We start from the raw sequence: 27,885 nt of genomic DNA on the forward strand, positions 1-27,885 counted from the left end.
TTTTAAATGTTTTTGTTAGTTATTTAAGAATTATTCTGTTGGCGAACTAAAAGGTTAATTAATAAATACATTTTATAAAATTGTAACTGTCTATACATGGAAGGTATATAAGCAAAAATATTATAGGGGGCTTTATGAACGCAATAGTACCCAAAACAATATATGATATATTTTGTCTATTGGTCTGTACGCTTATGCACGCTAATCTCAGAAACGGCTTAACCGATTTGAATGCGGTTTTCACTAATGCGTTATGGTTTGCTCCATTTAATATTTAGTGTTTGTTTTATTTCAATCGGTTCATAAATTAAAAAGTTATATCAATCTAAAAAATGCCCACCCGAGCAAAGCCGGGGCGGGTTGCTAGTCATAGAATACGTTGTATATAAATCTACCACTAAAAATTTTGCACCTACTTCATATTTTAGCTCTGAACTTTTTTGTTAAAATGTTTTTGTTAATAAAATCCAAATTGTCAGCGACAACTTAATAAGTATATTATTACATGATTAACTTTTTAGTTCAGAAGCAGACCACTTTTTAAATAATCAGTCAAGAATATTATAAATTCCAAAAAAAAAAATATTTTTCTATCTATTCATCCCCACAAATTAATCTTAGTTTGTAGAGCCGCGAGGTTTTGTTGTGTAAGGACTGACCTATTAGTTCTGATACTCCATACTAGATGGCGTGTGTATAGTTTTATATCAGGTCTGAAGTTAGTGATGTGCTCAATCTGAAGTTAGTATGTTCTAATGTCAACAGTACAATGACTTAAGATCGAAACAACGCTAGGCAGATAGGCAGACAGTAGAGAGGATCAGTAATTCAGTAGACACGACGGTCAGTCAGTAGGTCGTTTGGTTACCGGGAATGTTTCGCCCGGTTGCGTGTTTTAGTATTTTACGATTAGCTAACACCTTATTAACATAGTACTGTGATAGTGTAATTATATAACAAATCATATTGTGATGTACATACCGAACTAGTCTAATTCAAGTGTATCATATAATCATAAGTTTCCTTATATGAATCTGTTATAAATAATCGAATAAAATAATTGCAAGCAAACGTCCTTGTCTACTCCATTTAGTTTTTGTATACCTTAAAAATTACTACAGGTACATGTTTTCGTCGTAGTAATCCTACTGTTATTTAATATAAGGTAAGAACCAAGTGATATATAGATCAAATATTAAGTAAATAATTTATGATCACCATTATAAGGACGTTTAAGGTCGCACGATCTGTTTTTTTTTTTTTTTTAAATACACTTACTGTGTGTTTACGATTGTGTTATAAAATAATAAATATAAATAAATTTTAACTTCTATACAGAGAGATATTTAAGTAATATAGTTTTATATTGTATAACAAAACACAATTTTCTACTAAACTGCGATTATTGTCATTTGTCATTATTGTTTTGAGACTCTATTAGCTACAGGCTTGGTTACACTGTCGATATGACATCATCGTTGTAGCCGTGTTCTGTTTCAAGGACTCTCAGTATAGGGATATACGTACTATACTATACTATACAATATATAAGCATACTAGATTTTGGGATTACTGGTTTGGTTCAATATCGCTTAATAAGCAAATAAATTTTAATGATTGATCCACAACCTGACCGAGCACTTATGTAAGATTTTCGAATTATAGTATGCCTAATTTTATTTCAATAATCTTATTGTTGCATTTAGCTGCAATGTGATCACCTGAGTTCAATGATTTCGCAAGCCCAATCTATTTCTGTTCTGGCTTCAGAGCCTGGCGTGTAGTGTGCTTGTTGGTTAAAAAACAAAACAATAGTATACTACTTCTGCAACGATGAGTAGTGCAGTGGCCGCGTGTGTGTAGCGTGAACTAAAAGTTTTAGTAGCATGCAGTTGTCTCAAATAAAATTGGAACTCAATTCGATTAACGAGAAATCTTTGCCAACAATTCGCTTCGACAATTATTTTACTTACACATCACATTACTATAGGGTCAATAACATCGTGTACCTTATATTTTCATTTCTTGATTTGTTTTCAATAACATTAATCATTTGAAAAAGATATAAAATAGTGTAATAAAGTTTAAAATAAAATAAGTCTTAGAATTTGTCCATTTATATGCCATCTATTTCAGTAAAAAAATATGCTACAGTTAAAACTTATTATTTTTATTTATTCGTGCGAGTGTGCGTGCATTCCCTATTCTATCTATTTATTAACTTTTTAGCTTTTAACCTATTATTATTTACTGAAAAGGACTAGCAAAGTAAAATGTCTTTGGAATTTTTAAGTATCGTTTTAGATTTACGTTTTTTAAAACATTAATTAACAAATTCTTCTTTTAACATAATACGAAACTGCTTATTACAAAATTTGCACATACGTAATTTGTACATATAAATACTTCGATTTAATAAGGTTTATCAAATAAAGTTAAAGTACCTAATGCAAGAAGATTGTTACAATATAAAACCATAACATTATCGAGTGCAGTTATTACAATCAAGATTAAATTCTTCAATTCTATTTTAATCCAAGTGATCGTTTATCACAATATTAACCGGTGATAGGTGGATAGGCAACAATTTTTAATTCCATCCGTATCTCTCCCCATTGAGTAAATAATCTACATAGTAATTTGTGCTAACGATATCGCTTGTAGTATAGTATTGTGTTATCTGTAACGCAGGGGAGAAGCTGGTTCATTTATAAGATAAATGTAGATGTAATAAATTGTGGTACTATTCCCGTGGCCTTGTCTGATAACAATATTGGTTACATAGGTACGACACGAGACGCACACGTATTCGAAACGAGACAGATAAGACGGAAGTGATAGATAATCTTTTTCATTATGCTTCTAAAAATTTGCTATTCAAAACCTTAACTGATTAATGAGTTTATTGTCACATCTAACTTACGTGATTATTAAATCTTATCACTCAATTGCAGATAGAATGCTTAGAGCCTGCCGATTTGACCAAAAGCATAACGCTACTATAAATACTAATTTAAAGTTACCATAAATATAAATAAATATTCATAATTATCAGCCTACACCAATCTATTTAACTATATATATATATATAGAATGATACTCATATAAAGATGAGAATATATATATAAATATATATATTCTCATCTTTACCAACCTCCCTTATTATATCGGCCCAACTAGCTGTAGGTAGTTCCATGCGAAAATACGGCTTCCTTTTTTAATGACTATCAGTTCTATGGTAAATATCACCAGATCACTGCCAATTTTTAGCCTACTTACAAAGTTATTAGAAACTATGTAGATATTTTAGCTCACTATTGAATCACTTGGTACTTCGTTTTAGTTTTAAATCCTCAAATTTCAAGTACAGCACTTTCTGTAGCTCTCTGGTAGTTTTATTGCTTAACGTTTTTTAAGCGTTCATATCACGCAATTCTAATTAAAATTATTTTTATATAGTGTGATGTGCACTTCTATTTACGGTAGCTGCTTGAGATTGAGATGAGAGACATTAAGATGAATTAGTTAGGTTAGCTAAATTTATTGCAATGTTTTCTGTCGAAGAAATTATTAGTTTATAATTAAAATGTTTTACACACAAAGACCATCTTCGATAAAAATAAAAATCATACAATCTATTTAAAAATGCGAAGATACACTGAAAAATATGATCAAATAGATTTGTTTCCTCTTTAAATTATTTATTAAAAATCATGCAATTTTAATAACCATTACAATGGTATAATATTAGGTAGCTAAAAATGAACTCTGCACTTAAATGTATTTGTGAATAAAGATAGACTCCTCTAAAGAACAAACTCATTTCTTCTAACCTTTGGCCACTATTTATAGCAACTTATAATAAGTTATTAACCAAATACAAAAAAAAAAAAAGAAATGAAAATTGTTAATCAAAGCGCATCGTAGACCGAGGTCGGATACCTACATAGTTAAAACAGCGCACTAAGATTCCGGTTAGCAACAACGCCGGAGCAAATGAATTGGCTTTTTTGTGCATATAAATTTGTAAAAAGTAGATGTATAAATGTATAAAATCTTTATCGTGTCCGGTAATTAGTCCGCTCTTCTTGCGCCATTCTCCCTTGCCACGACCCTCAGCGAAGACTTTGCAAAATTAAGCAATATGTCTGTAGTTTGTCTGTTCTCAAATATGTATTTTATGTTATTTTCTGATAGTGTTACGTCCATTCTAATCTCACAATCATAACGGTTTACAGCAAATTTTTGGTAGTCAAATAGTATATGCTGTATGGTTTCATTATCACATTGACAATTGGAACTATTCATCAGTTTGAATCTATGGAGATATGATTGGTTTCCTCCATATCCAGTAGTGAACTGGCTTTAGTGTACTAGATGTTAAAATGAAAATAATTAAAATGAAATGAATTGATTTTGCTAGAATGTAGATAGTTTTAGATGAAAGAGGTTTACATTTCCCATGTACAATCTGCCTCTAAGTCAGTGTGCAAATTATGTTCCACATTATGTCTATCATCACTACTTATTTGCCTCGACGATGACCTGAAAATATATGCGCCAAAAACAGAAATGTATTCCTTTAATAATCTAGATTTCTTTTTAAGTTTTATAGAATGTATTTAATTTGTGATCATCATGATATGTTGAGTACAAATCATAAGTAGCGATCATATGATAAAAAAAAAAAACTCGTCATAATTACAACTATATTATTTTAGATCTACTCATCAAGGATGCATATTTACAGAAAATGTCCCGTAGAAGACTATTAATAGGGGGCACAACAGGGGCCGCAACAGCAGTGTTAGCAGCATGGGCACTCTCAGCTGACGACTCAATTGTGGTACGTATTCGATAGTTCATATTTTATTGTTTAGAAGAATTATATAATATATAATATTCGATGTAGGAAAAAGAAAGTTATGTTACTTTGTTTGTGTAGGAAATTAAGAAAATCCTTTCATGGCGCTCATACGTTAATATACTAGTTATTAATTTCTATTTATAAATATTATGAATCTTATCATAATTTCAATAATACTAAATCATAGATTTCATTTGTCAAAATTATGTATCAATGACTAATTCTAAAAGTATCTAAAAGAAAAATCTCTTATAGATATCTTTTTATACTGTCATCGATAAAACAGTGATATTTTTTTATAGTTTGTAAATTATTTGCCGTTATTAATTAATCACTACAGCTAAGCGTGATTTCTTTCCACGCACATGCTCGCTTCGTGTCATGATACTATATTTTATAGTGTAGTAGGTATCTAATATCACGATCACAAAAAATTCAATATTTATGTAATATGATTTTTGCATAATGTTTAGTGTTGTTTTATAAAAATAAAAACCATTTTCTTTTTTTTTTTTCAAATATATATTAAACTTTATTGTCTGAACACAAGTATAATTAAGAACACCCAACTAATTTGGATAAATTCGTTTCTTTTTATCTATCGGATAATCGATGTGAGACCGCTGTAACTCAATATAATGTGCCGAAGAATTTAGGCTAAATTTATTAGTATATTAATGAGGTTCTCTAGCTCTTGTTTTTTTTTATTCTCAATATTTAATCATGTCGGTGAAAAATTGTATCGAATTATTTAAAACTTACTGCCTGCCCTGCCTTAGCATGGGTGTACTTTTTACGCTCGATTTTTTAAACATTTTTTTTTTCATACAAACTATGCCTTTCTTTTTTCTCATAAAATATACCTTGTCCTAATAATTACAAACACAACAAAAAAGAATTTGCCAATAAGGTACAACCATTTTGAAGTGATGCGTTTACATACATAAGGCGATTGATTGTTATTTATATAGATTATTTTTAGTACTTAACATTGATCGACTAATATCTCGTTATTGTTTCATACGTGTAACTGTAACGTAAGTAGTAGATTCCTGATATTAACGTATTATATTAAAGATACCTAAAAATTTAAGCTTTTAGTTCCAAAAAGTGACTTGATCCTGACTAAATATAATACTTATAAGAAACTTAGCCTTATAGTAAAGAAATATTATAAAGTTGCTTGAAAATTTGCATCATATAGTATAATTAGTTAAATTTGTTATTATGAATTATATAGGTTACAATAACTTTGTTTTATTAAATTTAATTTATATAAACTTTATGAACTATTTGTCTCATCACTATTAAATTAAATTTAAAGAATAAACAAATAACCTTTATACGCCATCTAGTATCAAGTGGCAGAGATGTAGGTACCTAGTCTAATAACTGTCTTTTAGTTATAAAGTAAACAACCTATAATATTCAGAAAGTAATTAATTAAACTGATATTTACCTATGTTCACAAAATTATCATGACCATAAAGTACAAACATATTATATATAGTAAAGTGGAGGGAGGGAATTAGATTTTGTCATATTTCGATAGTTGCTTTATGAGTATTTATCTCTGTCTCACTTGTTTCTGATATTAAGCTGCTGTATTAGCATGATTGTTTTGGTTTGAAGGGTGGAGCATGGCAGTGAAATTACAAAGTACCGTGGACATAGTGTATTCTGAAGTATCCATATATATTCTGAAATAAATATGGTGCTCTTCATATTTATAGGCTTCAGTTACCACTTTCCATCAATCATCTTATTTACCATTCTATGTTCTATAAAAAAAAAAACAATAAAAAAATATGTAAATGTTGGTATTTATATTTTTTTTTCTATCTATTTACGAGGATTTGCTTAAATTATTGCCGCGGTTTCATGTTTCCACTATGACGCCGTTGTCTGAGTAAAGATGATTATAATTAAGCGACTTCTAAAACATGGAGGTTATCAGTTAGTCTGTATTTTTTTTTTGTTACTATGTTACGCGATCACATCGTCAATTCTGTACTGATTTTCTTTTTTTTACACAGGATATAGAATGTTTTTTTTTAATAGTTTTTTTATGTAACTTAGAATGGTAAACAAGCTGACGGCCCACCTGGTGGAAAGTGGTAACTTTTTTTTTTGATGGGTGAAAATGGAATGGCAGCCCAGCTTGCGCTAACGGTATACGCTAATGGAGCACCAATGAAGGGTGATAGATGAGAATGAAAACAGGCCGGTTAGCCAATCATGATGAATTCATCAGGAATTAATTAAATTAGTGTTTTTTTTTAATGGGTGAAAATGGAATGGTAACCCCGCCTGTGTTATCAGTATACACTGGCGAGGCAACAGCGAGGGATGATTGATGAGGATGAAAACAGGTCGGTTATCCGACCGTGATGAATTCTACAATAATATAATCATGACGATTTCCAGGGGGAACCGCGTGGAGATCGACCTGACAGGGTATTTTGCTAGCGATGGGGCTGTTGGACCCCATTACTAATAATGCCTTTTCCTTCTAGGATCCGTATTGATCCCATATATTGCTAATGATAAGGTTGTTTTTTTAATGGATGATAATGGAATGGTAGCTCTGCATACGCTAAGGATATATGCTGATGTGGCACCAGTAAGGGCTGATAAGAATGAAAAGGCAGTCCCGTTAGCCCATCGTGATATATACACCTGTAATTCAGATACGATAGTTAGAGGGACCACGGGGAGGTCGACTTGACAGGGTATATTGCTAGCAACGGGATTGGTATTTCGCATTACTAGCAATTCCTCTCTCCCTGATGAGGCTGTTAAACTTTCCCCCTAGGACCAGTATTGGTCCCATATTAATTTTAGGACATATGCAAATGGCGTATCTCTTTGCGAGACAATATATCTTGTAGTAAGGTACTGAACAAGATCAGTTTAATAACAAGTAGGTATTTACTTACTACCTAACACTACTTACATAAAATTAAGATAAGCATCAATTAAGTAGATAGTAAAAGCATTACCTACGCCTGATAACTAACATTGTTTTATCTGTAACTTGGATAAACGAAATGAGTTTCGTTGCAGAATTTATGGGTTTTGAAAAATCGATGATTAATCACGAATATCTGCTAACTAACATTAACCTATTTCAGCTATTGAACTGTCTTACCTATTTCTTTTGTGTTAAATTCTCAATTTGAAAAATAAGGGATGGATAAAACAATGTTATAATTAAAATGGGTTCGTAATAGGTTTTTGTTTTTATAAAAAAGGTATGTTTTTATATAACTTAGAATGGCAAACAAGCTGACGGCCCACCTGATGGAAAGTGGTAACCGTCGCCTATAGACATGAGCAGTACCATGGACATAACAGAGTATACTGTTTCGCCCAAGATACCCCCATGCGTTGCCATTCCTGAGGACTCAGGTGTTATTCCTCTGTACCCTGTAAGTTCACGCTATATTCCACCCTTCAAACCGAAACACAGCCATGCAAACTCAACTGCTTCACAATAGAAACACGAATGGGACAGAGGTACCCATGCAATCGATTTTTTTACAAGGTCTCCCTCTGGTGTAAGAATAAAGATTACTTATCTATGAAGGTTTTAATAATAATTCTCAACATACTGATGCCACAATTACTCTTTTCTAGCTTTTTATCCGCTTCTTTGAACACGTGGATTTCAGAAGTAATACAACTAATAAAATAGACCACTTCTAGATAGCGTATCAAGATTAAAACCAGTTTTTAAAGGGTAACCGCATTAAATTTGATGCAGTAATTTTTGTGTAATGCTGGAACAAGCAAACAGACAGACAAAATTTCTAAAAATCATTGTTTAGTCATCTATTGATCTTATTAAAAGCCTTCATATTAATTTTTCTTAAATATTTTTCATGTATAGGTCTCGTCTAGTTACAATTTTATTATATTAGTAAAATGGGATTTAATATATAAAAGGAGATTAAGTAGGAAAGTTTGAATAAAATATATAATAATAAAATATAAAATGCCAGTCAGGAGTTCTTGATGGTTAACCGTCGAAATGATCTGTAACAACATCAGTTGTTCGTAACGTATTAAAGGTTAAATGAAGGTCATTTGTCGTCACTAAGGTCGACGCGTGAAGTGTATGAAAACGGAATCATTTGCCACTTTTAAGTCGCCCACTGCGCCCGTTTAGATAAAACTTGGCAGTTTAGACTACTTACACACTTAGGTATGGACGTACTGTATGTGATGTTATTAGCCTCTATACTTACGTATATCTCTGACTCATATTACGTAACTCGTCTGTTTATAAGGCAGTTTCAGAGAATATTGACTTGTCTCTGTGATAAATCATGATAGGTCAGTTAAGATTTGCATTCACTGATTTGCTTACATACTTTTACTTTTGCACCTTTACTTTTGCATTATATAGGCTTAGTTGTAAAAGATATGCAAGCTAAAACCCAAAGATAGTAGATGACAACATATTTTTTAATCGTATTAATAGAACTAAACGATTAGCATTTGATTTTTTTTTATTTAAATATTCTTTATAGAACGGTTAAAATATAAAAAAAAATTGAGATTTTTAATTTATTTCTTACGAAAAGTTATTCTCGCTGGTTGGTTTGCCCTTCATGACTTAGCACTTTTTCATCAAAATTTTATAATATAATGTACTTATTGGAATATTTCCTATTACACAGAATTGGTACAGACGAAGAAATGTTGCTGCAAAAACGGAACGGAAAAAGCGGCCGCTCCCGTCACGAACTGAACAGGTGGCGAGTTTGCAGGCTGGCCACGTATACGACATACTCATCATCGGGGGTGGCGCCACTGGAGTGGGCTGTGCACTCGATGCTACCACCAGAGGTAGAAACCCACCCGTTATATGCATGGAGACTTTTTTAATGCATGAAAATAAAATTATTATGCCGGCTTGGTTATTACTTTTCTTTTGAATGGTATCAGTGAAGGATAATGATAGGTAACGATAAAGTCAGGATGATTAAAATCCGCGGTCTACACGAACCATAAAACAACTTGTCTTGGATAGGATTTGTTCAATTATTACCTTTAATATGAAATCCCTATTAAAGTCGACGGGTTATACAGAGGGATACTATACGTGTACAGGATTTTTAGATCCTCAAGTGAATGGGCCCATCGTAACCAATTCACCAGTAATTGGCGACGAAATTTCTAGGGGCAACCAAATGGAGGTAGATTTGATAAGGGATAATGTTAATATAGTATAGAAACCAAACTGGACCATACATAAGATTAAGGTAGAAGCCTCGTTCTCTGCATTTGAGGATACTGGTTTAGGCCTTATTTATATTCATGATATAGTTCTCAATAACTACGTACTTGAATCTGTTAAATTTTAGAACAACCCAGCATTTATTGATTTTCTTAACACTGTTATGTGAAGTATCTGTAAATACTATAAGTACCTAGCTAGTAATAATTAGATATATTTTTGGCAACCTCTGCCCAGACGATGTAAACACATTGTTTCGTATATAACTATAATGATGCCTCGTGGTATTTTATTGGCTAATAAAATAATACCGTGACCATTTTGTGCTGTGCTACTGTTGCCCCCAGATGTTTGTTATCTCATTATTGATAATACGTAACACAAACTCCACAATAGATAATAAAGTCTACAAAAAATGAGACAAATGACATTATTTGATATTACCCAATTATGTTTCTTATTAACTGACTTCATAAGAAGCATCTGAACGTTTAGATTGTTGATTTTCGCCAATTGTGAACCTATTTTGTAGGTTCTTTTCAACCTCGTATCGGTTCTATTCTAATTTTGTCAGCATTGAAGATGGCTTTTTTCAGAAAATTAATTTTGTTGCTTTTGCGAAGACTTGCTGAAAACTTAAAACGTAGATTAATGCCACACAATATAATAATTTATTGCTATGTTGCTAGCCATAGTACAGATCAAGAACTCCCACGAATTATTCAAATTCAGAGATCCACAAACTTCTTGTCTCGTAGATCATATACATGACACATAATAATACCATGTTTTGCGGTTTTAGGTATTGGTGTAAACCCCTTATCACCATAGTATTAAGAGCTATTTCCTTACTGTGTTATTACTAAGTTTTAGTTGAGGTTTACAATCAACTTTATAACTAGGAATAAGAATTAAATTAAAGGCGCATCTGATAAAAATAGTAACCGTTTACTCGTATAGACATGAACTTTTATGTTACCACTCTCAAGGACTAACATGGTATAGGTCTGTACCCTGTAATTTCACCTTCAAAATGCAACGCATAAATGAATGAATGAATGAATGAAAATTTATTTCATTAAACCATAACACTTAAATATACATAGATTATAAGTATATATAAATGCAAGTAGAGTTGCGACAGAAACATGAATGGCACAGAGGTAGGCATGCTCTTTTGTTTAGAGTATCTTCGTGGTTACATTATTATTTACTAACTTTTGACTATGACTTTATCCGCTTGACTGGGATATGTCCCAAATACATCTCAAATAATACGTATACCTATACTAAATTTCAAAACAATTGGTTGGGCCGTTAAAGCGCTAAGAAGAAACACAGAAACTCATTTGCACATATATATTACTAAGAATTATCATATCTCTTAACAATTCAAGGTCTCCGCACCGCCCTCGTCGAGGCTGACGACTTCGCGAGCGGCACATCCAGTAGGAGTACCAAGCTGATCCACGGCGGCGTCCGATATTTACAGAAGGCTATCATGCAATTAGACTATGACCAGTATAAAATGGTGAAAGAGGCATTGCACGAAAGAGCCAACATGTTGGAGGTCGCGCCGCACCTCACTCGACCGCTGCCGATCTTGCTCCCTGTTTATAAGTAAGTTGATTTATGGTATCAAGGTTACTTGCTATGCACTTGACATGATATAACCATATTTGTCCCAGATATATATGTATACTTAGATATATATCCTACTAGGTAATATCCTATCAATACTTTATATACCTACATATATTTCATACTACCAATACTAGTATTTAAAAAGTTTTTAAGATGATGAGATCTGATATGAATATCGTCTCCAATTATGAATCAATTTTGGAAATTAATTTCTGCAATTTTTGATAAATTTTTTTTCTAGCTGACCAAAAAAGTTTATAGAAATCTAAATTGTACAAATGAACACCAGAAAATAGCAAGTAAGATTAATTAATCCTGCTTTTTCTACCACATTTTATTGGTCAACAAAGTTTAAATGAAATTTTGAATTGAATTCATGAACACACGTAAGACCTTCACGGTTTAATTAATTTCAAATCTCAATCAGTTCCAGACTTATAACTTTAGCGCGGACGAAGTACTCGTAGATGTATTTAATTATCTAGAAGGTTCGTACCTATCAGACATTCACTAGGAAGTATTTCTAGTACATATATAGGTAACAGAATGATATATACTACCTTCGAGGTAGAGCGCCTGACATTGCTTAGTGTAAATGAGGTCGCGTATTCTATCTTGGCCCGGTCAAATTATATTAAAGTTTGGGTCTTCCAAAAAAAGTAATTTAATTGTGATAACACCAGTTATTTTGATCTAAAAACTAAACTACTGAATCGATTTTGATATAATTTCCATGGCAGCAATCTATAAGTATATCCTTTTAGGTAAAAAAACTCAATTTTCGAAATCGGCTTGGAACTTTAATGGAGTTATGAGGAAAAAAACACAAACAAATAAAAAAATACAATCGAATTTAGAACATTTTTGATGTCGGTTGAAAAAAAACTATTTTTTAAACTGCCTTAACTCTCGTCTCCTGGATTGTGCTACTACTGATCTAGATTTCCGTTGTAGATAGATAAATATTCTATATTGTTTCCTCCAATAGATTACACTAATAAACTTAAAAAAAAAACAAAAACTCAAAAAATTATCACTCAATGTGAAAACAAAGTTCGTTTTTTCGCCGTACATATTGGATAGAAGATTCTCGTACTTTATTTAAGCCCAATCTAGTAATATCTCCCTGTTAGACATATACTTCTACCTTTATGAGTATGAAGATGCAGCTCTTTCGTTACCAAATTTTCCAGATATTATTTTATTACGAATTATAATTTTCATGCAGCGGGAGACTGACAAAGGGAGACTTTATACAAAAGTCGATTGCTTGGGTACCTCTGTCCCATTCGTGTTTCTACAATAAAGCAGTTGTGTTTGCATGGCTGTGTTTCGGTTTGAAGGATGGGATATGGCGTGAATCTACAGGGTACAGAGGAATAACACCTGAGTCCTCAGGAATGCTAACGCATGGGGGATATCCCCCATACGTTGCCGGTCTATAGGCAATAGTTACCACTTTCCATTAGGTGGGCCGTCAGCTTGTTTGCCTATATGCCTTGTAAGTTGTATATAAAAAAAATAGTCCTTTAACACGTCTTTTGATTCCTTAGTCACCTTTTACGACATACATTTTTTTTTTGATGGGTGAAAATTGTATGGTAACCCCGCCTGCGCTAACGGGATACGCTGGCGGAGCACCAGTGAAGGGTGATAGATGAGAATAAAAACAGGCCAGTTAGCCCATCATGATGAATTCATCAGGAATTAACCATGATAGTTTCCAGGGAGAACCGCGAGGAGATCGACCTAGTTGGGTATATTGCTAGCAATGGGATTCTCAGTCTCCATTACTAACAATCCCTTCCCCACAACATAATTTTTTTTTGATAGGTGATAATGGAATGGTAACCCCGCCTGCGCTAACGGTATACACTGGCGGGGCACCATTGAAGGCTGATCGATGAGAATGGAAATAGGCCAGTTAGCCCATCATGATCAGATAGTTTCCAGGGGGAACCGCGTGGAGGTCGACCTGGTTGAGTATATTGCTAGCAATGGGATTCTCAGTCTCCATTACTAACAATCCCTTCCCCACAACATACATATTGTATTTCATCATATAATGTTGTATGATGAAATACAATGGTGTTTGTATTCCTACTTCGTCACCGTACGGGGACGGAGTTGGCTTGTGCAATTAGTATCATTGTGTGGCAATTTTAATTTATCACCATTAGTATCGCTAATTACCTTCAAGTAGGTACTTATAAGTACATACATCGTGTTAGGTTGAGTACATAATACAGAGACCACCAATATCGCTAGCTGGAAGTATATACAAGTACAAAGGTAGGCACATACTAGATATCATTGTGAATATCGCTTATTGACGAAATCTGTGGCGCAGTGTCAATTGCGTCAATGAGGTTCCGGGTTCGCTTCTCATTAGGGTCAACTTGGGAAATGAAGTTTTTGAAATTAACACGGGGTTGTGTTTTTCAAGTTGTGTTCCCAAATAATCATATCTCTGTTTTTATAAAATATGATAGCTCGAGTACCAGGCCTCTTTATTTAACTGCGCCCGCAATTTCGTTCGGATAATAATAAAAAGTAACCTATATATCCTTTTTATACACAAATATTATTTCTATCCCCAAGGGAAAACAAAAATATAAAGTCATGTTATTACCCTTACTGGCCGTGTCAATTTGACAAAGTTATAGACTGCAAAATTTCAAAAATCTTGTCAGTGAATGAAAACGAAATTACCAAATATAAATTAAAGACAATGGCTGTATAGGCTTAGTCTTTTGTATAAGGGAAAACAGTACCAAAAAAAAAATTATTAAAGTGGCATAAGATATCACAGTTTCACATTTCTCAGCATTTTTTAAAGTTATTTTGTTCAATAGTTAATGCATATATTTGATATCTACATACATTATATAACGGTAAATTAATGAACTCACTGTGTTTTTGCGTTTTCGGACTTCATCCGGAAGTCTTCTTCAGGGGCGTTTGGCGCTTTGCATCACAGCGTCTCGCCTCGCAAAAAATTAACATCAGTTTTTAAAATCATATAATTGATGCAAATAGTAGATTTAGTTTTTTAATGTACGCTATCAATGTATGTATACGTGTATTGTTGATATTAAAATAAATTAATATTATTATTTATTGAGACAAAAAGCAGCCTAATATTTTTCTGTATGAAAATTATTGCCATTACGTTTGTAAAATTTGATAAAGATTTCAAATAATCGTTGGCTGTTGACGATTCTAAACAAATAAATAGGTCAACTTGTAAATCAATATTAGTAAATAAAATAAATTACTAGGTACTAATAGTAAAAATTTTATTTACATAATTCATGATTATCTTTTTTTTTCAGATGGTGGCAAGTCCCGTACTATTGGTTCGGCATCAAAATGTACGATCTTGTCGCCGGCGACAGAAACGTAAAAAGTTCGTATTACTTGTCCAAGAAGAACACTCTCGAACTATTCCCGATGTTAAAGTCGGATAACCTGTGTGGTGGGATTGTTTACTATGACGGTACGTAACGTATAATAATAGCTATACCTACATATATTATCGTGAGAACAAAAATATAGATAGAACAAAAAGATAGATAAATATAGATAAAGTACATATACGTTAATACTCTGTCAACTTCGTACGTGGCACTCCTTAAATATTTACGTTATACTATGAAGAATAATAATAGGTACCTAGATAATATGGTATCTCTAAAATGACTTTGCGACACAAAAATGACCAAAAAAGGACGTCACCACCATCTTATAAATAATGTGAAAGAGTGAGCGAAGAGCTTTCATTAACATTTGGTAAAAATATAAATGTAAATTGGACTTATTCCGTGTTAAACCTCTCATTTGGGCCATTGTGTGTATGAGTGGCTAATACATCCAGCCTGGGGGGAAGGGATTGTTAGTAATGAGGAATTTAGTCCCCATTGCTATCAATATACCCTATCAGGTCGACATCCACGCGGTTCCCCCTGGAAATTATCGTGACCAATTTATCATTGAATCGTCACAATGGGCTAACTGACCTGCCTTTTCATCCTCACCTCTCACCACTCACTGGTACTCCGTTAGTGTATACCGATAGCGCAGGCGGGGTAACCATGCCATTTTCACGCATAAAAAAATACATCCAGTCTAGCTGGGTCGAAAGAATTTTGCTTCAGTATAATGTCCCCTAACTGGTTTGGGAATAAATATGATTTTTATCTGTCGCCATTTCAACAATTGATAAATGGATTTGTTAATAGCAGTAAAATTTTCATAATAAGGAACGAAACAGCACTAGCTTTCTGTCTTTTAGTGTAGTAATGAAAATATATTTAAAAGTTTCGGAAAGGAAAGACCGCGCGTCACCTGCTCCATCCTACTCCATATTACTGTAAAATATACCTTAACATACACAACTGAAAGTCTAGATTTACATAACCATTTGTTTGGTATATCGTTACATAGTTGTAAATACAAATGCTTCCTTTCAATATCAATATAAATTGCTATTCAGGCCAACAAGACGACGCTCGTATGAACCTCGCGATAGCACTAACGGCGGCGCGGCATGGAGCCACCATCGCCAACCATGTCAGTGTGAAGAAGCTGCACAAGACTAATGGAAAGCTCAGCGGTGCTAGGTTAAAGGTTAGTTTTTTTATGATGATGATGATGATGATTATGATGAGAAAATTTTGTATTGCATGAGAATATACATACTGTATATTCTTATGCAATACAAAATTTTCTTAATTATTTAAAGAGTAATAGACGTGTATATTCCTATATTTTTATTCCTATATATATTAATCATGTGGTCCCGGCATAGAATAGGCCACCCCTTCCTATCGCGTGGGTGTCGTAAGAACCGACTAAGGGAGGGCAAGGTATGGGCAGCGGTGTCCGTCTTAAAACATCTCTAAAGCCTGACTTGCTAATCCGTCTGCCAACCGTGGCAACTACTGGCAAAACTCCCCAAGGGGGAGGTTTATGTTCAGCAATGGACAGTTAAAGGCTGGTATGATGACGATGATGATGATTCCTATATTGGCAGTAGCTTTCAGAATATTTTTATTAAAATTGCTCGTAATAGGTATGGCAATTAATTGATGACTCAGTTTGTATGACCATTATATTTAAATTATAGTGCAACTAAGTTACATCAATTTAAATGAGATATATTTTTAATTAATAATAATAAAAAAGTTTTTATTGTAATTCAAGATGCTGACAATACAATTTTTTAACAGGACGAGATCTCTGGTAAAGAGTGGGATGTGCAAGCAAAATGCATAATAAACGCTACAGGCCCCTTCACGGATTCCATCAGGAAGATGGACGACCCCAACATTAAGGATATCTGCTGCCCGTCCTCAGGCGTTCACATTGTCTTACCCGGTTACTACAGGTACGTCGAATAGATCGAACCCTTACTAATATTATAAATGTGAAGGAGAGTTTGTTTGTTGCCTTATAGTGCCTTAATGCCTTACCAATTACTATATATTTTTGATATACACGTATTATAAGGGATGAAAAAGGATATAGGCTACTTTTTATCCCAGTCAATAAACATATTCCGGTCAAGCAGACAAAGTCGCGGGTAAAAGCTAATATAGTATAAGTACACCTTTATATTAGGTACTTATTATTGATAAGGAAATAAAGACGAATGCAGAAAATGAATTTTATGTTACTATGAAATAATTGTATGTTACCTGTAGCTTAATTTGGAGGGTCAAGCTATACTTATCTCAAGATTTGCTCTACCGATTTTAATAACAGTTTTTACATCGGGCATTATAAAATTTTGATGACATCAGTTTAGATATTTTAATGATGAGGTAATGAACAAACATCAGTTACAATTTTATTATAGGTAGTGTAGATAAAACAAATTAAAAGAGTTAAACAAAATTGAAATGTGTAATTACAGAAAAATATAACATTATTTTAAATAATATTATGTTAGGTTTATAGATTGAGATCTTGGATTACATTTACAGTTAGGTTATAATTTTATAAATAAAAAAAGTGTGTGTACCTAAGTTCGGCAATTTCGTTAATTTGTTTTTTATTAGCAATGTTTAATCTCTCTCTTTCTAATATCTTGCCTAAAAGCAAGTAACAGTATAAGTACTATTTAAAAGAATAAAAACGACTTGTTTATTGAAGTTATGAAGATAATTTTGTATTATTTATTTGAATGAATTCTATTTTAGTCCTGAACACATGGGTCTTCTCGATCCTGCTACCTCTGACGGTCGTGTGATCTTCTTCCTGCCCTGGCTGAAGGGCACCATCGCTGGCACCACCGACATGCCGTGTCAAGTCACGCACAGTCCGAGACCTACTGAGGACGAGATCCTCTTCATCCTCACCGAGGTTAAGAACTATTTGAACCCTGATGTTGAAGGTAATATTTAATATCTTTAAATATACCAGCATTGTATTATATATTTTTTTGTATGTTCCAAAAGTTATTATTTAATGATTCTTAATTTTTTTATGTTTATTACCTCATAACTTACTCATTTATAAATCGATTTGAAAAAACTTTTTTTTTATTTGAAAGGTTGCATTTTCAGATTATTCTTAATAAAATTTTATCAAAATCTGTTCAGTAGCTTATTTTTTAAATCAAAATACCAATTATTTTGATTCTAAAATGTACTTTACATAATCGATGTTTTTTTAAGAGACAAAATATATTATTGTTGTTTCTTTAGGAAAAATTTGCTACAATACTGCATTGTGTTGAATATTTTTTATAAGTAATAAGAAGATATCATAAAACAAGTTTACAATAAAACAGAAAAAGTATGAAGTAACAAAATTACCAATAATAATTGTCCAAAAATTACAAAATTAACAAATGTTCAGTATTAATGATAAAACACCCTCTAAGAATGATGTTAATGATTTTACCCTGAAAGAAGGGTCATATATATACATATATAGTCCTTTCCTGAAATGGATTATAAAATACGTATAAGTACTAATAACTATACATAATTTATGACGCGTGTGACAGTTCGACGCGGTGACGTGCTATCCGCGTGGTCAGGCATCCGACCTTTGGTGTCGGACCCCAACAAGCCAGACACGCAGTCGCTGGCGCGCAACCACGTGGTGCATGTGTCCCCCTCCGGCCTGGTCACCATCGCTGGCGGCAAGTGGACCACATACCGCTCCATGGCCGCCGAGACCATCGACGAGGCCATCAAGAGTGAGACCTATGTTTATTAATCACTAGTAAAAAAATTAAAAATAAAATAATAAATTAGATAATTAGGGGCTAATTATACAGAAAACAGTCATCATTTTTGGATATTCCAAGTAATTTTTGTTTTTTTTTTTTAATTACTTTCAATTTATAATTATGAGAAAACTTGCTGACCCGGCAAATGTTGTTTTGTCCGTTACCAATACCTAGTCCTCTTTTTTTGATCGGGGGAAAACTATCACATTTCTTTAGTCAGACTAAACAATACATATTTACAAAATTTCATTAAAATTGTTCGATCGGTTTTGTTTTCGGAGATTAGTGTGAACGACTATCGTGACATGGGATTTTTCCATATTAAAATATATCAGGACTATAATCCCTAATGGAGTAGTTTTTATGTCGACAATTGCTGTTGTAATGAACGTTCGACAACATTCGACATTGAGTATTAAAATCCTACCACTGTTATTAGGTTGTTATTATTATTATTTCGGATTAACTACATTGCTAGTAATTTTTTAAAGGGTTACGTGTAATAAAACACAGTAACAAAAAAAAATTACAGAATTGGTTCAGAATTGGTTTTTTTATGCAACTTACAATAACAAACAAACTGACGGAAAGCCCATCTGATGGAAAGTGGTAACCGTCGCCTATACACATGAGCAGTACCATGGGCATAACAATTTATACTGTTTCGCTCATGATACTCCTCATGCGTTTCCATTTCTGAGAACTCAGGTATTATTCCTCTGTACCCTGTAAATTCACTGCCATATTTTTTTTTTTTTTTTTTTATACAACTTAGAATAGCAAACAAGCTGACGGCCCACCTGATGGAAAGTGGTAACCATCGCCTATAGACATGAGCAGTGCCATATTCCACCCTTCAAACACAGCCATGCAAACGTAACTGCTTCACGGTAGAGACACGAATGGGACAGAGGTGCCTAAGCAAACAACTTTTGTACAAAGTAAATTCTGGTAAATTGTTTTGATAACTATCACGTACCGTAACAAAAAACCTCCATCTCGAAACCTCCTTAAACTAAATATAATTATTGTAAAAACAATATTTTATATAAGCAACGATTTGATTTTTGACATCTTTGATAATATATTTTTAGGTGCAAATCTGAAGCCCATATACCGCGAGTGCCAGACTGATGGGTTCCTCATAGAGGGCGCACATGGATGGACTCCCACTATGTACATTAGATTAGTACAGGACTTTGGTTTGGAAATGGAAGTAAGTATTGAAATGGAGAGAAATGCAAAATGTCTCATGAACATTTTTGTTATTACTTAGTGATTATTTAGATATAAGATAATTAGATTAAATTGTAATTTATAATAATTATTAATAATGTTATTATTATATAATTGGTTATTAATAAGCGAATCATTATTTATATTTCAGGTAGCACAACATTTAGCTAAATCATATGGTGACCGAGCATTCGCTGTCGCTAAGATGGCCGCGATGACGGGCAAACGGTGGCCAATTATTGGCAAGAAAATTCACCCAGAGTTCCCATATATTGATGCTGAAATTAGGTTAGTAGTAGACATAGAGGTCACATTAGATAAGAGTAGCTATAAATCTCCGAAAATAAAAAATAGTACATATTTATAACCCTAAAAAAATTAGTCGACATTCTTGAGCCTTACATGCTTAATTCGGCGTGTAACCTTGTGGTGTTTAGGAAAACCGCTTCTTAGTATTTGTATTTCGACTTTTTTTGTGTTTAGTTTCCATGCCACTATTTCTATCTAAGTATTTAAGGGAAAGTTCCTAGTTCTCTTACGATCATTTTTATTGAATCCTATTATTGTAATATAAATACAAATATAAGTCTATTTGCATTATCAAGCTACCAAATTATTTGTCATAATTATTTCGATAAATTTTGTAGACATTGTGGAGCTAATTAGTAATTAATAACACGCAAAATAGGTATAAGTTAAAAATTAAAATCTAATTATATACGCAGAAGCTGATAACACACAAAATATCGTTGCTATACGAAGGTCAAACCTTGATACGATAACAAAGGTTTGCAGATGACCACTGTATGGTATAAAAGTCGAAGGTCGTCCTTTAATGTAATTCGTCGATTATTCTTTGTGGCTGTCCCTACGATGTCGTTCATGTGATAATTGAAATTATCATAATTTATTAAGAACAAAATTAATTTAAAATCAGATTAATTTATATACGAAAACCTCAATATATATTTTCCATTCGTATTTGGCCGGTTTTTTTTTTATTTTCTCTCCATTGAAATAAAATTATGTTTTGTTTAACAAATAAAACAATAGCTTACGCACCTACAATAACACAATTATACTTGGCAATACCAAATATCAACGTAGGATGCGGTACTAAACTAAACGAGGTTCTTGTATGGTCGAAGTTTATTGTTTTATGTACAAATCAATACGATGAACGTTAAAATGTAAAAAATAGTAAGTTAGCACTCCGCAATATTCCTATCGGCACTATTGGTAGGGATAGAGAACTAATAGCATGCATATATGACGAGGCTGTTACCGTGGTTTGCAGGTATGGTGTTCGCGAGTATGCGTGTACGGCTGTAGACATGATCGCGCGGCGACTGCGTCTCGCCTTCCTCAATGTTCAGGCCGCCGCCGAGGCTCTGCCTGCAGTCGTTGAAATAATGGCTGAGGAGCTCAAATGGAGCGAGGCTGAAAAAGCTGTACGTATCATTTCTCATTACTACTATTTTTTTTATTTTTATTTATTAATACACACCGTACATCGCATACCGTTGTTACAAAAATAAACTTAATTCCAATTACAATGCAGCACAATTTAAAATACAGTGAACGCTCTATATAAGCAACTTCTCTATAAGCAACATTTTTTGTATTTTAGTTATTCTACTCAGCTTAGTTAGTAAAAGAAATAAGTATAAATATTTTCCAGACAGAGTAAGTATTTTTATACTCCTTTTTTCCCTTTAAGCAACTTTTCCCAATAAGAAATTTTTTTATTGAAATTGGTTGTTATATAGAGCGTTCACTGTTTAACAATTTAAAAGTACTAACATAGATAAATAATATTATATCTAATATTTTGCCAATTGAAAAAAAAAAAAAAGGTTTTAGACATAATAATATTACAGAACGATATTAATTGTTTATCGCTAAATAAATATGCTCATTAGGGTAATTTCTGAAGGGATAAATAGAGATATTTATTGGTTACTATTATTATAGTGAATATAACTAACAATGAATTTTCACCTTCAAAATAAGTGCTTCACAATCTAATGTATTGATTTCAGCGTCAAATTAAAACGGCGAGCGAGTTTCTAGCCAACGAGATGGGACAAATGGTGAACCGCGCCAGCCGCGACAAGATACCGATCAACCTCAGCAAAGCTGAGATCCAGACATACATCAAGAGGTTCCAGATCATTGATAAGGATAGGAAAGGATTCGTCTCTATAAACGATATTAGAAGAAGTCTCAAGGTAACTTAATTTCACCAGCGAAATATAATAAGTGAAAAAAAAACGTCGATATTTTTTAGTAACGAAAATTACTTTTCCCTAGGTTACATGATGATATGTGCGACCTTATAAGGACGTCATCCTTTCGTCATTTTAGCGTCGCTACTCTAAAATGACTATAAAATGACGTCGTAGTCAACGCAATGCCGTTCCATCCCTAAAAACTAGTAAAAACAAAGCAAAGGCATTGTAACAGTTCAAATTGTTTTGTTTTTATGACTGCTCATGTATACAAAATGAAATGGAATTTGTACCAAATCGAAACACAGCAATAACATTTATATATATGTAAATACTTGTGAAATTGAACGACTTTTTATAGAATTTGGTACAATTTTGGTACAACGCTTAAACAATGAACATATTTTAAATATCTTGAAAAAAAAATTATACTCACACTAATAGTGATAAAGCCTAGATTAATATCTTATAGGCGTCTAGTTTCTAATTTACGCGGGTAAATTTTGGAATACCACAAAATTATAATTATTTATTTAATTTTAAAAGTTATTCAGTTTCATGAGTATTAAATTGTCTGTAATGGAATAATATTCTAGGTTTAAAAGAAAATATTAGGTATACAGTTATTGTTAATGATAAAAAATGTTATAGAGTATGGGTCTGACGCCAAGTCAAGAGGAGATCAGTGCAATTCTATCAGAAATAGACGTCACTTACAATGGTCAGCTAGAAATACAGGACTACCTACAGGTAGAACTTTGATGGTGAACCTACCGGGTCTGGATATATGTTCACCATGGGAATGATGTCATCTAGATTTGTTTGGGACTGGGTCTCTTCTATTATGTGTTTGCTTCAAGTTTTAAAATGAAAAAGAAAATATTACTGTTTACTTTTATAATTTTATTAAAAAACCGTTCTTGTGGTCTGAACTTGAAGAGAGCATATATGTATGTTTCTTAATGTGGGTATATTTATCAACACAGTTGCATGGAACACTCAATGCCTCCAGTTTAAATAAGAGCTTCGCTAAAACGACCATTAATATCAAACTAAAACAAGTAAATTTATTCAGTGGATAATTAAATAATAAAGTATTTCATTTTTATCCTAAGTAATTACCATATTGTAGCAGTGATTTTGAACTTATTAATTTGGTTGCATGAGTAAACTCATATCAAATCTCCTTGTTCATAAAAACTGAAATCCCGTCAAACCTATTTTACCTAATTAAGTGTTTAGTCACTTTTTTTAGTTTGAGAATTTTACGTAATAAAAAACACAAAACACTTTAATAGCTAAAACAGGTTTATTAGATGATTGACATTTTTATGAAAAAGAAGAGGGTTTATGGGTTTTATATAAGAAAAAAGAATGCATAATGAGCGTTCCAAGTAACAGTGTGTCATGTTCATGTCCATACGTAGTTGTTGTAGTCCAAGCTTATGTCCACAGAATTACGGCGAGGAGGTGACCGGTGAACAGTTGCACGAAATATTGAGAGAAATCGACACTAACATGAACGGACAAGTCGAACTCGACGAATATCTGCAGGTCCATATCTAAACCTGGCTGGCAACAAAACTTGCATTTTCATTGTCTATGCCGGGAAATAAAAAAAAAATAATAAAAGAAATATATGAACTAAGATGATGGACTTTAGTTTTTTATCTTAGTAACTATGTAAAGGATAAGAATTTTCCAATTTTTTTTTAAACTATTTTTACTTATACTGATTTATTCATATATTTCTGATTGTGACTGATTCAATTAATAAACCTTATAAAAAAAAAAAAAAAAAACTCCCTATAACAGCTTGAAATTTGCATTTTAATACATTAGCATATTCATATTCAATTGCATGAATGGGCATTATATTTAAGTTAAATTACATTATCTACGTTTTCGTAACTGCTATGGTCTATACCTATCTATAATTTTAAAATCCCTTGTTTGTTTGCTTCTTATTATATTATTTTTTAAATACATACCAATTTGCTGTACTGTTCTTATTGACAATGGTTATTTACAATATCTAACTTACACACCATTTCATCATTACATTATTGACTTTTTACTAACTATAGGTACTACTAATTAACTTTTAATTAGCTATTAATTATAACTACTTAAGTGCGTATTATTAACTTATTAATTTTTAATATAGTACCTAGTCATAAAACTAGAAATGAATATTGAAGGTGATCTTCTGTCTCGCTTCAGTGATGGTATTATTTGTACATTTTTGATATTTGATTACGATCGGTTTTGAGTCATAAGACTTAATCAAAATTAAATTAAAAAAAAAATTAAAGTTAATATTATTATCGCATAGGATCGCTTTAATCTCTAAATCCTTAAACATTTTAATCAAAGTAGCTATTTAATTTTTCTAATAACTAAGTAACAGTGATTGTTGATTTTGTTTTAAAACACTGCCTGTCGCTTGTTTTACCTGATACAATATTACGTACAAAAATTAAATAACAAAATGTATTTATATATCTTTAGCAAATGTTAAATGTTTCACAGATGATGTCAGCGATCAAATCAGGCCATGTAGCGTACTCTAGGTTCGCTCGAATGGCGGAGATGGAAGAGGAGCATCACGAGAAGGAAGCTCTTAATAAGAAGATCACAGTAGAGAGAAGCGGTGGTGGCTTGTAAGCAAGCATTTTAGTACAATGGTGAGCTATCCTAAACCTGTAGTTACGAAAATACTTCTGCTTTACCTGTACTTTAAACGTTCAGTATTTGTAAATATATTATTAACAAATACCTGATTAATGTAGTAGCTACCGATTTAACTTACGAGTAATTTGATCGAGAAAGCTCGACTAGTTTCAGGACCATTTGAGACCCTTATCTTGAGCGGTTTTGACTCGAGATTTCTAGATCAAATTTACACGTAAGTTAGACCGGTAATTATTATATTAAAATATAATTTTTACTCAGGAAACTTTTAAAAATAAGATGCCTGCTTAATCTCTGTATAGTGACGGAGTAGGAATAAAATATGTCATCACTCTCTTTCATTCCAAAGAGATTATATGAGGCGACTAGATGGACAAATCACGACAATGTATTTTAGAGAGGAAAAATATATTAATGACAATCTATAGGGGCTGAATAATCATCGGTTAAAATAATAATGATATGAGATGTAACAAAATGTAGTATATATACTGATGAAACTGCACAACATTTTGTAATGAGCTTTACTCTGAAAACACAAGTATATTTTCTGATGGTAAACGGTTACTATAGGATTTTTTTTATTTTTACAATAAATGAATTCATGATTCAATTTCACGTGCGATTTGAAAGTTTAAAAAATATTTTCATATTTCGCGACTAGAGTTTATTGAAAATTGATGAGTTTTTTTTTTACATATTTTCGTGGGATTGCTCTATATGCACTCATTACATTCCATGTTGTATAAATTATATTATTTATTAAATTATGTTATATTAATACAGTAAGGTACTCTTAATGGGTATTAGGTAGGTATTATTTATTTATAGCAATAGGTATTACTTATTTAATATTTATAATATTTTGTTTCAGATAAATGGAATTCACTACAACAAATTAGTTGTTCAAACGTAAAATACATCCAACGAACTGCCCATTAGTATTTCTCTTTATTTTAACTAACACAAACGTTAATTATTTTCAATTGTTGCCACGTCAGTTTATTTAGCTTTTTTTTTTAAATTTATTTATTAAAACACCTCACCAGTACTCACAATATAGCTTCATTCTTATCCTAGCCTTTATTCCCTTAGAAACTATGTACAGTTTGCTAGATAATATGCATATTAAATAGGTGACCAAGGAGTCATAAACATTTCTGATATTTTATTATCGATTGAAACATCTAATGTAATCCTGAACATGATAAATCAAATTTCATTTGATCTATTCAATTGTGTATATGGGTGATTGATTTCCTAACGAACATCTTCATAAATTATTTAATTTCTAATACTAGTATATTGTACCTAGAAATATATTTATCATATCAATTATTTCTTTAAGAGGATATAAATATTATAAAAAAATAATTCAAGTATTCCTGTACTTGTGATATTTACTAACGTTTTAAAAATCTTGTCTACATTATTTTAGGCTGACTGTACTAAAATAAAGGTGGAAATATTTAAAATTATGTAATTGTATTAAATGCGATATTTATTGGGCGATAATTTATCGGAGCACGGCACAAATTAACAAACAAAACACCAATTTATACATATTGTGATTATGTGAGGGTCCATTATCTTTTTTACCAATGGTTCTAAATAAATACTTTTCAACTGAGCGGGGAACCAACAACATAATTTACACTTTAATTTTCGCTTATTTATATCCCTAAATATAGCGTACGATTAGAAATAAAATTGGACTTAACGACATTTATATTAGGTCTTTTACGAATATTTTATTGATATTTATATTGAGTCTTGTTTTAAATGGCACTAAGTCCATTTTTATTCTATCTAAAGGACATTGTTTGTAAAATAGTAAAATATTCCTCCTGACATTTTGAGTAAAGGCGGACCTGCGTTGCTTTATAAGTAGTATCATTTTTGAAGTGATGAGGATTCAGGTTCGGAGTTTCTAAAAAAGATAAATCACAGTTGGCATTCCTAATTGCAACCAAGCAGGCCGTATGTTTAAATTCTCGTAAAGAAAAAGAAATTCCAAGAAAACACTATATACCGCTATTATAGCTAAATATTTTTGCAATATTGTAATACTAGTACATCCCGGGTAATAACGACATCTATGACTTAAATTGGACGTCATTCTTCAGTCATGTACCGACTTTAAAATGACTAAATAATTAATTTCATATACATAACGGAGGTTTGGTTATCGTTAAATGTTATAATTTATTCATTGTAATTATGTATATTTAATGTAATATTTATTACGCGTTGTTGTTTTAAATTCATTTTGTTATATCAATCATGCAATCATGTTAAACAAATGTAAGTACAATGTAATTTAAATAATAAATTTATACAAAAATACCTAATGTATAATAAAAATAATCAGTTATAAGAACAAGAGTGCTATTTTTGTCTGGTTTATTATATCTCTTATGGTCTGATTAGAAGATAATATTAAACTTTTTCTAAACTATCTTTATAATATAGACCATTCTGTATGAAATGGATGATATTTTCAATTGTGCAATAAATTGACGTCGATATTATAGTTGTACTTTATTTCACTAACTCGCCTAATACTTAATTACCTACCTATATAACCTTAAAGGTCTGTTGTAACATATTTCCTAACTTATAAAATTTGTTTCCTAAGAAAAAGAAAACAAATTAATCTGACATTATAATTGAGGGATGCCATGAGTGTTACAGTTTATTCCATATTAAGATGATCTTTATGCCT

The 27,885-nt window shown here is 32.1% G+C and overlaps 1 protein-coding gene across 4 annotated transcripts; it reads left to right on the top strand.

Moving 5' to 3' along the window:
- Positions 1-794: 794 nt before the first annotated feature.
- LOC113516854 (glycerol-3-phosphate dehydrogenase, mitochondrial) lies at positions 795-27,691 on the top strand. Of its 4 annotated transcripts, none has more exons than XM_031907857.2 (16): positions 795-1,165; positions 4,751-4,846; positions 9,553-9,721; positions 11,510-11,732; positions 15,092-15,255; positions 16,252-16,385; positions 16,988-17,145; positions 17,960-18,153; positions 18,772-18,966; positions 20,094-20,215; positions 20,387-20,523; positions 21,533-21,686; positions 22,278-22,466; positions 23,118-23,216; positions 24,999-25,153; positions 26,035-27,691. In XM_031907857.2, exons 2-15 carry the CDS (start codon positions 4,754-4,756, stop codon positions 25,131-25,133), a joined length of 2,166 nt encoding a protein of 721 aa, XP_031763717.2. In that variant the 5' UTR covers positions 795-1,165; positions 4,751-4,753; the 3' UTR covers positions 25,134-25,153; positions 26,035-27,691. The 4 variants fall into 4 exon arrangements, with proteins under 4 accessions (XP_031763717.2, XP_052758591.1, XP_026757135.3 ...); XM_052902631.1 differs by lacking the exon at positions 23,118-23,216 and adding an exon at positions 23,922-24,020 and having other exon boundaries at positions 796-1,165; positions 4,722-4,846; XM_026901334.3 differs by lacking the exon at positions 23,118-23,216 and adding an exon at positions 23,922-24,020 and having other exon boundaries at positions 797-1,165.
- The last annotated feature ends 194 nt before the right edge of the window (positions 27,692-27,885 follow it).

Source organism: Galleria mellonella, unplaced genomic scaffold, assembly GCF_026898425.1.
Source record: "Galleria mellonella isolate WM207_F2 unplaced genomic scaffold, CSIRO_AGI_GalMel_v1 utg93, whole genome shotgun sequence".
NCBI classification, from domain to species: Eukaryota; Metazoa; Arthropoda; class Insecta; order Lepidoptera; family Pyralidae; genus Galleria; species Galleria mellonella.